The sequence below is a fragment of the Peromyscus leucopus genome, unplaced genomic scaffold (assembly GCF_004664715.2).
Source record: "Peromyscus leucopus breed LL Stock unplaced genomic scaffold, UCI_PerLeu_2.1 scaffold_1445, whole genome shotgun sequence".
NCBI lineage: Eukaryota > Metazoa > Chordata > Mammalia > Rodentia > Cricetidae > Peromyscus > Peromyscus leucopus.
Genome location: NW_023504606.1, coordinates 69,687 through 82,822, shown reverse-complemented (window position 1 = coordinate 82,822; position 13,136 = coordinate 69,687). Strand labels below are relative to the sequence as shown.

The 13,136-nt window shown below is 36.4% G+C and overlaps 1 protein-coding gene across 1 annotated transcript; it reads left to right on the top strand.

Annotated features, from left to right (window-relative positions):
• Positions 1-8,023: 8,023 nt before the first annotated feature.
• Positions 8,024-13,093, top strand: LOC114688860 (zinc finger protein 431-like). Its single transcript, XM_037201800.1, has 4 exons — positions 8,024-8,224; positions 8,416-8,476; positions 9,396-9,616; positions 12,990-13,093. Exons 1-4 carry the CDS (start codon positions 8,191-8,193, stop codon positions 13,091-13,093), a joined length of 420 nt encoding a protein of 139 aa, XP_037057695.1. The 5' UTR covers positions 8,024-8,190.
• Positions 13,094-13,136: the final 43 nt, after the last annotated feature.

Genomic DNA, 13,136 nt, shown 5'->3' with positions numbered 1-13,136 from the left:
CGACTGTGTCTTTGGACATGTGGGATTGTGGAAGTTTCATGGGCTGGAGGCCTGGTTACCTGATCTTCTGGTGGTGTGACATGCACATGTGCAATATTTGCCTGTTTGTGTTGTTGGCTGGAACACAGCCTCATCATTCTTCTTCTAAATGGGAGTATATCCTGTGACATTGTATGTTGGAAATCCTTTATTTGTTTCTTGATTTTTACAAGATGTGACAGTCAAGAGATTGTCTTCAGTGTCAGAAGAGACTTTGGACATTTGAGCTGTTTGAGGCTGTTACAGATTATGAGAATCATTGAACTTAGAGTAAATACATTTTCATTTTTACTTTTCTTTTGGTATTTATTCTTCTCTCATACAATATATCCTAACTGCAGTTTCCACTTCCTCCCCTCTAGTCAACCCCCCCTGAAAATCTCATTCCTACAAATCCACTGCTACTCTGTTTTTCTTCAGAAAATATTTGGCCTCCCAGGAATATCCACCAAACACATCATAACAAGGTGCAATAAGGCTAGGCACAAACCCTCATATCAAGGATGGATAATGTAACCCATTAGGAGGAAAGGGGTCCCAAGAAAAAGCGAGAAAACCAGACACCAAGAACCCTACAGTTAGTTGTAGATGTAACCAACTGTCTTGTTAAATAATAAACACAGAACCAATGCAAAGAAGAAAGCCAAGAGATCAGAGCTAAGAGCCTTGCTCCTGTTTGCCTTCTCATTGGCTGTAAACCCAAACACATGACTGCCTCATCACTGCCTGTCTGTAGAGATTTCCAGGTCTTTTATGGTATTGAGATTAAAGGCGTGCGTCACCACCGCCACACTCTTGCTATGGCTCTAATAGATCTGACCCCCAGGCAACTTTATTTATTAACATACAATTAACATTTTAGTACAAAATAAAATATCACCATATGTCCCCTTTTCTATTTTAATAAAAAGAAAAAGCAAAAGGTTATAACTAACAAAAGAAAAACTATATACAAAAGTACAATAACTATATACAATATATACAAGTAATAAATAACTAAACAATGTCTAGTCCATTTGTATTTGACAAATCAGAGAAAATAATTCCATTATCTATCCTATTTTGGTAAGTCCAAAATGTATCTAATTCACTTTCTATCCTAATTAATCTTCAATTATAACTAACTTGTCTTCAACTCCCTCAGAGACCCAAGAAGGAAATAATATTAGCTAACAAAAATAAAAAAGGAAGTGCATGCAAGCAACTTCCAAAAAATTTGTGAATTGACAGAAACAGCCAGCTGCCTGGACAGTCACCTGAGGTTTCTACGCAGTGTTGGGCATCATCTTCAGCCTATAGGCTTAGCATATCTGATAGACTCATTTGTGAAGTAGGATGTACACAAGGTCAACAGTTCAACCTTACATTGGGTGAGAGCAGTCCATATACCAGAAACACCTGAATTCCACTAGTGTCATGTCATGATTCAGGATTTTAAATTCTGGAAATTGTTGACAGTTTTTGAATTCAGCTGTCCATTCTTCTTGGCTGTGTATATATGGCTTCTTCTCAGCATCTCGTTCTTCTCCACATCCCTCTATTAAATGCCAGTCTACTATTGAGAGGCATGAGCTTAGTTACTCTTCAAGAATAACTTTCAGCTGCTGTTCCATTGTACATCAGAAGCCTTCGGCCCACTGCCTGTTTAGCTGTTTTTGAAGAAAAACACTGTACTTTTCCGATTGAAGGCCATTTTGGGATGGTGCCATATTGTCCTGGCCTCAGAAGAAGCCTTTTGATAAAGCCACAACCACACTTGTTTTGGCAAGAATCAGTAGTCCTTTGTTTTGTGTCCTGTCTGTCTTGTTTGTCAGCAGTTGATTCGAGGATGCTTTGTTGTCCAGTGGCTAACTTTTGCCACAATGAAAATTAACTCCATATACAGTTTCTTCAATGCCCATTTTTTCTCTGAATTGGTACTGCCAAGAGCCAACATGTCTCAAAAAAGAAAAATTTTCTAAGTTATTAAAACATTTCAAATGCCATATTCTGTAGATCTCTGAAGGGTTTGAAGATGACCTGTCTATCTAAAATATATCTGCTCAATATTTAAAACATATCTAATATGACCACAATTCTCTTGTAATGTCTAACTACTAACTTTCATTTCTTTATATCCTAATAGTTGGTAATAGTAACATTCAAGGATCAGAAAATTGCATTACATTGTTAAATGAATGGTATAAGTACAATTAGAAATATACATATAGCATTTTCTAACAATATCAATTTTAATATATATAATTTGTATACAATATAAAACAATCCAATCCAATGTAAAATATTTAAAACTAGTAATTGTCTTTTTCTTTTCTTTTCTTTCCTTCTTTTTTAAACAAGAACCTTAAATCTAATCTCCTTTGCTTAGCCTTTTTCCTAACCCTTGACAACAACTTGTAACCAACCCCTATAAACAATGAAAATTATTTCAGACCCAAAACCCATTAAAAAGAAAAAAAAAAACCACCCACCCCACCCCACCTCATTGGGAATGTGGGTGTCATATACTTAAAGTTGCTTCCTGCTGGCTATGGGCGAAGTTATCTTTATCCTGAAAGAAAAATTTTAGGTTAATTGTCAAATTCTAGGAAAGGTAACTATATCTTTGATTATCCAGTCTGTGTATAATGCCAAAGTTCAGGATTTATCTCAAGCCCTTTATTCAAGTAGTCTTTGAGACTGGATCATCTCAGCTAGTCATCTCAAAATTGCTCAGAGCACCTTGTAGTTCAAAGTTGATCTGTAGATGATGTTTTTCAGCTTAGTGATATTATTATTATTATTATTGTCCACGTGGAATTGCTGTTGTTTGGGGCCCCATCTTTTTCCTAGAGACTTCAGTTGATGTTAGGCCTGGCCGTGATTTCCTGCAGAAAACTGATAAGAGACTAGAACACAAAGACATATATATGCAGCTAAGTGAAGCCTTTTTTCTAGAATTAGTACTCTATATGACCATTCATATCTTAACAAGTTTAAAATGTATATATCTATATATCTTGTAATTTTTGATATAAAATTTATGCTTTAAGAAAAGTTTAAAGAATCAGAATAGAATCAAAGAGTTGAGATTAGTAATACAATAGTCCCTTAATTAATTTGGCTTTTGTGCTGTCCCATAGCAGAAGATGGCTCTTTTCTTCTGGCATGATACAGGGAGTTTGCATTTTCCTTTTAACAACATGCTTGAGTTTAAAGAAGGAGAGAGCCATTCTCCAACTCCAAAGTCAGCTTTAAATTTTAATTGAACTGGGACTATTAGAAGACCAATAGTGTTAAATTTCTTTAGAGAAAAGCAGAAACAAACATTTAGAAAGACTTATAAAAAAATTTACATGATATACCCACATGCCATTTCACTGTTTCCTGGGATAGATGATTTGTCCTTTTTCTTCAGTTTTCTCATTTGTCCTGTGTTCTTCAGATTCTTTAACCTTCATCCTCCTAAAAGAAAAAAACAAAAACTTTTCCCCAAGACTAATTTTGGGGATGTTCCTTTTTGGCAAGTTATTATCTGATTAAATGAAAAGGCATGTGTTACTGGTACAAGTTAGTTTAAATTGGATGCTCAAGCTGGTTGATGAACTATCACCTCCTCTAATTAAGAGGTTTCTCTTGTTCAAAACGAACCTTTATCAATTTTGAAGCTACCTACAGCTTATCTTCTCCTGTAGAAACAAAAGCAAAACCTCGTCCCCAACGTAACACACACCCTGGTTTCCATTCTGAGGTCAGCACATCCTTAAAGTATATAGGCTGATTTAATTTAATTCTGTAGTTTTTTCTGTTATCCAATGTCTCTCTGCAGCTGTTGTCCCTTTCTCATTGGCATTAAGAAAAATCAAAGTTAATAGAGCATTATGCAGTCTATTTCTGGGGGTTTTGTTAACCCTTTCTGTTTATGTAGCATATTCTTTAGAATTCTGTTAGATCTTTCTATAACTACCTGACCTGTAGGATTATGTGGTATACCTGTAATATGCTTTATATTATAATAAGCAAAAACCTGTTTCATTTTAACAGAGACATATGATGGAGCATTGTCAGTTTGGATTTGTGCAGGTATGCCCATGATGGCCATAACTTCTAGCAAATGAATAATTACAGAATCAGCTTTTTCAGAACTCAAAGCAGTTGCCGACTGCAATCCTGAATAAGTATCGATGGTGTGGTGTACATATTTCAATTTTCCAAATTCTGCAAAATAAAACACGTTCATCTGCCAGATTTCATTCCTCTGAGTACCCTTTGGGTTACTTCCTGCTGCTAATGGTGTTTGATTGTAGAAGGAACAAGTAGGACATTTCTTTACTATTTCTTTGGCTTGTTGCCAGGTTATGGAAAATTCTTTTTTTAAAACTTTACTATTGACATGTTTTTTTATGAAATTACAAGGCCTCCAGCATATTTCCTATCAACAATTTATCAATCTCATCATTGCCATTTGCTATAGGGCCTGGCAGACCAGTATGGGATCGGATATGAGTTATATATAAAGGATGACTCCTTTTCCTGGTTGTATCTTGTAATTCTTCAGCTCTGTCCCATGCATTCAAGGCTGCTGTTTGACATAGAATTAGGGTTTCGTCATCATATAAACATTGTGTTTGTATTGAAGCATATTGGCCATCTCCAATAAGCTGATCCTGACAGACTTGTATTCCTTTATCCCTCCATTGTTTTTCTATGTTTTTAGCCTCATCCTTGAACCAAGTTAAACATTGAAGCCTTTGACTGGGTTCAAGAACAGCCTGTGCCAGCTCCCACCAGTCCTGTCCTATTATTGACCAAGAGTTTATCATTTGCTGTAGATATGGGGAATGCATGCCATAAAATACAATTGCCTCCTTAAACCTTTTTAAATCCAACATTTCAATTGGAGCCCAAATATTTTGTGTAGCCATTTGGTTAGGCAACTGCTGTATGGTTACCGGATAAATTGAAGGTGACTGTGTGAAAACAGGCTTTCTTTCTGTGACCTTATGATCCAATTGTGAAACAACTTTACTGTTAACTTCTTCTGTTTGAATTTTTACAAGTTTACCAAGTTTTTCTAATGCTGTCATCCTGGAACTTAAATTGACTATCTTTTTAAATAGTAAAATAATGATAAGCATAGTAATAAACTGCATAATTCCAACAATACTAATCTTCTCATATAGTTGTTTAATTGTCAGACTGCCTAAAATTTCAAACAAAGCCCAATTTTTATTCCATGTACACATAAAACCCATTTTTATTTTAATGTGGAAAAATTTTCTTTTAAATAGTTTCCTTTAAAATATCTGATGTTAAGTGACTTACCAAGTCTGTGTATAATAGTAGAAATCCAAGGGAATTTCAACACAGCCACCTAGTGTCCGAGTTGTGGAGAGAGAGAGACAGAGACAGAGAGACAGAGAGAGCAAAAAAGCATAGCTACTAAAAGCTTAAATCCAGCCATGTTTTCCCGCTTGAGCAGGGCTGATCTGAGTTGTTGACAGTTGTTGACAGTTGGAAACCGGACCCTTCCACCAAGCCAAATCAAGCAGTTTTTAATGGATTCTTGTCACTTTGTGCACCAAATGTAGATATAACCAACTGTCTTGTTAAATAATAAACACAGAACCAATGCAAAAAGAAAGCCAAGAGATCAGAGCTAAGAGCCTTACCCTTCCTGCTGCAGCTAGCACTTCCGCCAAGAGACCTCTTTGAAGGAGAGCTATTTCCTGTCTATTTGACTTTATATAGACTTTCTGTTCTGCCTTCTCATTGACTGTAAACCCAAACACATGACTGCCTCATCACTTGCCTGTCTATAGAGGCTTCCAGTTCTTCTATGGTATTGAGATTAAAGGCGTGCGTCACCACTGCCACGCTCTTGCTATGGCTCTAATAGCTCTGACCCCTAGGAAACTTTATTTATTAACATACAATTAACATTTTAGTACAAAATAAAATATCACCATAGTTAGTAGTCCCACAAACACCCCAAGGAAAATAACCATTGCATGTGTGCAGAGGAACTGACATAGAGCCATGCAGGCTTCATGATTGCCACTTCAGTTTCTATGAAGCCCTATGCACCCTGCTTTGTTGATTCTGTGGGTCAGGTTCTCCTTGTTCCGTCAATCTCCCTGTATCTTACAACATTCATTCCCTCCTTCCACAGCATTTCTAAAGATCCACATCATGTTTGAGTAAATATCTCTGCATGTGTTCTCATCATCTACTGAAAGTAACTTCTCTGAGAACAATTATGCTAGGCACCAATCTTTTATTATAACAGTATATAGTTATAAACCATCTTTTTTCCTTGTTCAGTTGTATTTGCTTCTTTCCTAGTTCTCTGAGCCATCCAATTCCAGTTCACATCCATCTAGGCAGTGTCAGGCATGGAATTCACTCAAAGCTTGGGCATCAATTTTGACTAGTTATGGTTAGACAATACAGAAGCTCTGAGCCACCATTGCCCCAGCATATCTTTCAGGCAGGATATGTGTTAAATGACAGCTGAATGTTGTGTATCTGGCTTGGTGTCCCAATCCCACCACTGGGAGCCTTGTGTGGTAACATAAGATCATTGGCTCAGCCTCTGTATTCTTTTTCTTTCTTTCTTTCTTTTTTGGTTTTTCAATACAGGGTTATTCTGTGTAAGTTTTGGAGCCTGTCCTGGAACTCATTTTGTAGAGAAAGCTGTCCTCAAATTCACAAAGAAATGCCTGCCTCTTCCTCCTGAGTGCTGGTATTAAAGGTATATGCCACCACTGCCCAGCCAGCCTCTGTATTTTTGATTACTAGTGGTACTCACTAGGCCCACCCTTATAGGTTCCATAAAATTTGCATTGCACGGTTTCGTTGTTGTCCCCTGCTAAAATCTTCCCTATTCCAGTTATTACTCCCTGTCTTTTCCCCATCTGTAACATCCTTACTAAGCTGACACTTACTATTCCCATCCCCAACTGTCTCCAGTGCACCCACAAAGTCTAATCTATTTCCTTCTCTCAACAAGATTAATGCATATACCCTAGAGCTGCTCCTGTTACATAGCCTCTATGCATCTATGGGTTGTAATGTGATTAACTATTTTTACTGTGATTGTAATTTACTTAACAGCTAATTTCCACATATAAGTGAGTACAACATGTGCTTCTGTGTCTTCTCACACAAGATAATAAAGAACCCAAGAAACTAGACAACAACAAAGCAATGCTTTGTCATGTAATGTAATGTAATGTAATAATATAATGTAATGTAATGTAATGTAAATGTAATGAGGTACATGTCTAAACAGAATACTCAGTAGAGATATCTAAAGAGGCTGAAAAAGACTTAAATATTCAACATCCTTAGCCATCAGGGAAATGCATATGGAAACTACATTGAGCTTTCATCTTACATTTATAAGAATAGTTAAGATCAATCACAAAAGTGACAGCTAGTGCTAGCAAGTACATGGAGCAAGGGGATTCATTGCTATCACAAGTTGAAATTTGTACAGGCACTGTGGACATCAATATGCAATTCTTAGAAAATTGGGAGTCAAACTACCTCAAGACCCAGATATATTTCCCTTGTGCATATACCCGATAATACTCCTCCATCCTACCACAAGGACAATTGCTCATCTAGGTTCTGTCTGTCTTGGACCTGATTGCATAGACTATTCTGGCAATAAGTCAGAGGCAGATATACCTGCACCTGATTTTTGAGTGTTGGGGTTAAAGTCATGAGACAATACACCCAGTTTGTCCATCTTATTTTCTTCTCTGTAGTTAGTTATTGTTCATACATTTTCTCTCATGTGTACTCTGTACTGTTCATCAGTTTCCTTGTCTCTATATTTGTTAATAGGCATTTCTCTTGTAAGGTGGTATCCTATTCAAAGGAACAGAAATGACAGTGGTTACCCTCCTATTCAGTTTCCTTCTAAAGTGACTTGGTGTTACATTATAATATGTATGTCAGGAAATAAGTATGAGGAGCACCAGAATTATATGAATATACTGTCAAAGAAGTATACATTTGTAATATTCTCAGTACCATGCTTTCTGCTGTACATATGTATGGGATCTTTTAGAATGCAGTGACCTATGATGATGTGCATATCAACTTCACTTGGGAAGAGTGGACTTTGCTGGACCTTCCCAGAAGAATCTCTACAAAGATGTGATGATTGAGACCTACAGGAACCTCACTATTATAGGTAAGACAGTGTATTTTTCTTTACATTTTAAAATAATGTTAAAGAAACTGGTTTTTGATGTTCCTGTATAATTTGATTGAGAAAGAATAGTGAGGTGAATAAATCAGGCATGTTTCTAAGATTCACTGAAGATAGTAACATAAATTTTACAATGCTTTCAATAATATACTTTTTCTCCTACTATATTTTAGGATACAATTGGGAAAATCATAATATTGAAGAACATTTTCAAAATTCTAGAAGACATGTGAGGTAATTATCCTGTTCAAGCTGATAAAAATATGCCTGTGAAGAAATTCTATTGTGTCCTGGAAATTTTAAACAAATGCAACAGTGTAAATAAGTACTACTTAAAGTGCATTGATGAGTATTAAATACTTATAACACCATAAACCTAAAAATTTTAGATTGGTGAATTGCATTTGCAAGGCATTCATTTAAGAACAATGTCAAAGAAACAATTTCTCAAAAGGCATCACCATTAAAATCATAGCACCATGAAAGCTGTGCTGTAATACTGTCAGTCTTTTTATTTCATAACATTCATATTTCAAAAGTCACACACAGTGAAGAGCTGATAAGTATATTGTCAAAGCTTTCTATTAAGCAAATCGTCCATAGTAAAGCTAGTGTAACTCATATACTTGTTGTGACTGAGCTGTTTAGTGAGTGGGGCAGTTAGAGTCAAAAGTCAAGGGATGTTGTTGAGGAGAAACCTTAATCTCTATACCACAAGTCTATGAGGACAGAAAGTTAAAACAGAATTCAATGTGGGAATCTTTTATTTGTTATTTTTCCTTTACCATGTATATTATATGTCATTCTGGATACAAGCCATATGAGCATGGGGATATGGAAGACATAACATACCTAATTCACATAACAATGAGAAAATATGTAACAGTCCCCACATTGAGTATACTTGTTGAATTTGGTTCTAGTATACACATAATTGATTTTCTATCTTCATTGTTAATATATTAACAAACTCACACTACAGAGAAGCCCTATGAGTACTAGGACTGCATAAATAAACATGGGTGTAAAAACAATGATGAAATCTTAAGATCTGATTCCTCTTTACAATTACACCAAATTTAAATTTAATTCATACACATATATAGAGTCAGCATTGTAATGATTACGATAAAGCGTTTACATGTGATTACAGGCATGAGAGAAGTCAAACTGGAGAGAAGAACCCTTTCATATATACTGAATGTGGTAAAACCGCTGTATATGAGAGTCATCTTCAAAGGCGTGAAAGTGCACCTATGGGAGAGAAACCTTTTCAATGTAATCAGTGTGTTAAAGCTTTTGCCCATCACAGTAATCTTCAAAGGCATAAAAGAACACATACTGGAGAGAAACCCTATGAATGTAATCAATGTGGTAAAGCCTTTGCATATCATAGTAATCTTCAAATACATAAAAGAACACATACTGGAGCGAAACCCTATGAGTGTAATCAATGTGGTAAAGGCTTTGCTCGACATGTTCATCTTCAAAAGCATAAAAGAACTCATACTGGAGAGAAACCCTATGAGTGTAATCAATGTGGTAAAGGCTTTGCTCGACATGTTCACTTCAAATGCATAAAAGAACTCATACTGGAGAGAAACCCTATGAATGTAATCAATGTGGTAAAACCTTTGCATATACCAGTAATCTTCAAAGGCATAAAAGAACTCACACTGGAGAAAAACCCTATGAATGTAATCAGTGTGGTAAAGCCTTTGCATGTCTTAGTTCTCTTCAAATGCATAAAACAACACATACTGGACAGAAACCCTATGAATGTGATCTATGTACTAAAGCCTTTGCATGTAACAGATATCTTCAAGTGCATAAAAGAACACATACTGGAGAGAAACCCTATGAGTGTAATCAGTGCAGGAAAGCCTTTGCACAACATGATACTCTTCAAAAGCATAAAAGAACACATACTGGAGAGAAACCCTATGAATGTAATCAATGTGGTAAAGGCTTTGCTCGACATGTTCATCTTCAAATGCATAAAAGAACTCATACTGGAGAGAAACCCTATGAATGTAATCAGTGTGGTAAAGCATTTGTATATCATAGATCTCTTCAAAGGCATAAAACAACACATACTGGACAGAAACCCTATGAATGTGATCTATGTACTAAAGCCTTTGCATGTAACAGTTATCTTCAAGTGCATAAAAGAACACATACTGGAGAGAAACCCTATGAGTGTAATCAGTGCGGTAAAGGCTTTGCAACACATACTCTTCAAATGCATAAAAGAACACATACTGGAGAGAAACCCTATGAATGTAATCAGTGTGGTAAAGCCTTTGCATACATGTTTCTCTTCAAATGCATAAAACAACACATACTGGACAGAAACCCTATGAATGTGATCTATGTACTAAAGCCTTTGCATGTAACAGTTATCTTCAAGTGCATAAAAGAACACATACTGGAGAGAAACCCTATGAGTGTAATCAGTGTGGTAAAACCTTTGCATATATCAGTAATCTTCAAAGGCATAAAAGAACTCACACTGGATAAAAACCCTATGAATGTAATCAGTGTGGTAAAGCCTTTGCATATCATAGTTCTCTTCAAATGCATAAAAGAAGACATACTGGAGAGAAATCCTTTGAATGTAATCAATGTGGTAAAGCCTTTGCATGTAAAAGTTATCTTCAAGTGCATAAAAGAAGACATACTGGAGAGAAATCCTTTGAATGTAATCAGTGTGGTAAAGCCTTTGCATGTAACAGTTATCTTCAAGGGCATAAAAGAACACATCCTGGAGTGAACCCCTATGAATGTAACCAGTGTTGTAAATACTTTTCACATCACAGTAATCTTCAAAGGCGTAAATGAACACATACTGGAGAGAAAAACCTATGAATGTAATCAATGTGGTAAAGCCTTTGCATGTATCAGTAATCTTCAAAATCATTAGAAAAAACTCATTCTGCAGAGAAACGCTATAAATATAGGTAGTGAGGTAAAGTTATACAAGAGTAAAACATTTGGTGTACAATTAGTCTGTGGAAGCCTTTCTATACTATGAGTCTTTGACTATCTGAAAAAGATACTGATGGCATCTTATTATAAAGTACTTTGTAAGATCTACAGCCAACACAGTTATAATCAGTTACAGAAAAGTATGTATTCTGTAGGTAATATTTGACAGTGTCAACAAACTGTTCAAATATCATGTTGTCCATTTTTATATTATTTCCACTAGCAAACTTAATGAAGAAAACCAAATTTATAAACTATGAATGCTTATTTGTAGGGTAAAAGTGCCAGCCATGGAAACACACTCTGACCCTGAAAATGGAGCCCATGAAAGACACATTTTTGGGGCCTGAAACGAGAGGGAAAAGCATGCCTGGACTGTGAAACCACAGTCAAATAAACACAGGTTGTTTCTGAATCCAGAACCAGTTATAGAAATACCCTGACCATGAAGCCAGACCAAAAATGTTAAAAGGGGAGGGGTCTGGAGAAATGGCTCAATGGTTAAGAGCACTGGCAGCTTTTCCAGAGGAGCTGAGGACCCGAGTTCAATACCCAGCAACCACATGGTGGTTCACAACCATCTATAAGAGGATCTGATGCCCTCTTCAGTCATGCAGGCATACATGTAGAACACTCCTACATAATATATAATAAATAAATAAGTAAATAAATAGATAAATAAATAAATAAATAAGTTAAAAGGGGCCAGTGAAAGAAAACCATGTTAGACCTGAAACCAGAACCAAAGAAACACTCTTCCCTTGACCAACTACGCACAAAAGCAACCAATCCTGAGCATAAAATCCAGCCAGTTTTTGAGTTTGTTCAAGCCCTGTGCCTGTTAAGGTGGGAGCTGCCTTTTTCCACCCTTCAAAAGGCAGCCAGGTTCCTGGATTCCTTCCTGCTAAATAAATCTCTTGAATATGTTTTAAGTGGAGACCCTTAATTTAAGGAAATAAGAAATTCACTATTCGATTGGATAAGAGAAGCAATGGACACCTCTGCTGTCAAACTCCATTAAAGAAGTAGAGTATAACAGCTTTTCATCGGACTCAGTTTTATTCTGCAGCAATTTCCCCCTTACCTGAGTGAATCATAGAAGTAAGATTTTGAGCTGGAGCTGAGAGAAAATGGACATCTCTGCTGGAAACACCCTAGCAGAGCAAAGAAGAGAAACATATGATAGCTCTGCTGAGAATCTTCCTCAAAGGAGCAGAGTAGAGTAGAAATGGACATCTCTCCTGGTAAACTCTCTTAGCAGAGTGGTGCAGAGCCCAGTTGTAATGGCTCACTTTTAGAGAGAAGCCAAATTATGACATTCTGTGGGGAGACAATTCTCCCTGAAACACGCGTTCAGGTATATCCTGACTTCACAATAGACAGGGTACGTTTTTGCCTCTCAGCAATAGTTATCCAAGATATATCTATCACCCTTTGCAGCTGAAGGTAGAGCCTGACATCCAACAGTCAGTGTTCCTTTCTCTTCCAAGCTATAAGTATCTAGGATACCTTCCTTTCACAGCTCTAAGTATAGCCTGACTTCTGATAGTCTGGTTACTTTTCCCTCTAGAGCTGTAAAACTTGCCCTATCAATTTAAATGATAATGAGACCTTTTTAGATTTTGTACTTGTCTTAAATTGCAATAAATACCTAATTCAGGTGTAAAACTTTATGAATTTTTGTTAGTTCTTTTTCTGTTGTTGTGATATAGTTTCTAGGTCAACTTATAAAAGAGTTTAATTTGGCCCTTGGTTCCAGAGGCATACAGGATCACCATGAAAGTGGCATGGCAACAAGTGTCAGACATGGTAGCTAAAACAGGAGGCTATGAACTCACATCCTTAAACTTCAGCCTGAAGTAGAGTGTGGGAACTGTGAAGGGTGTGTGGGTGTAATTCTCAAAGC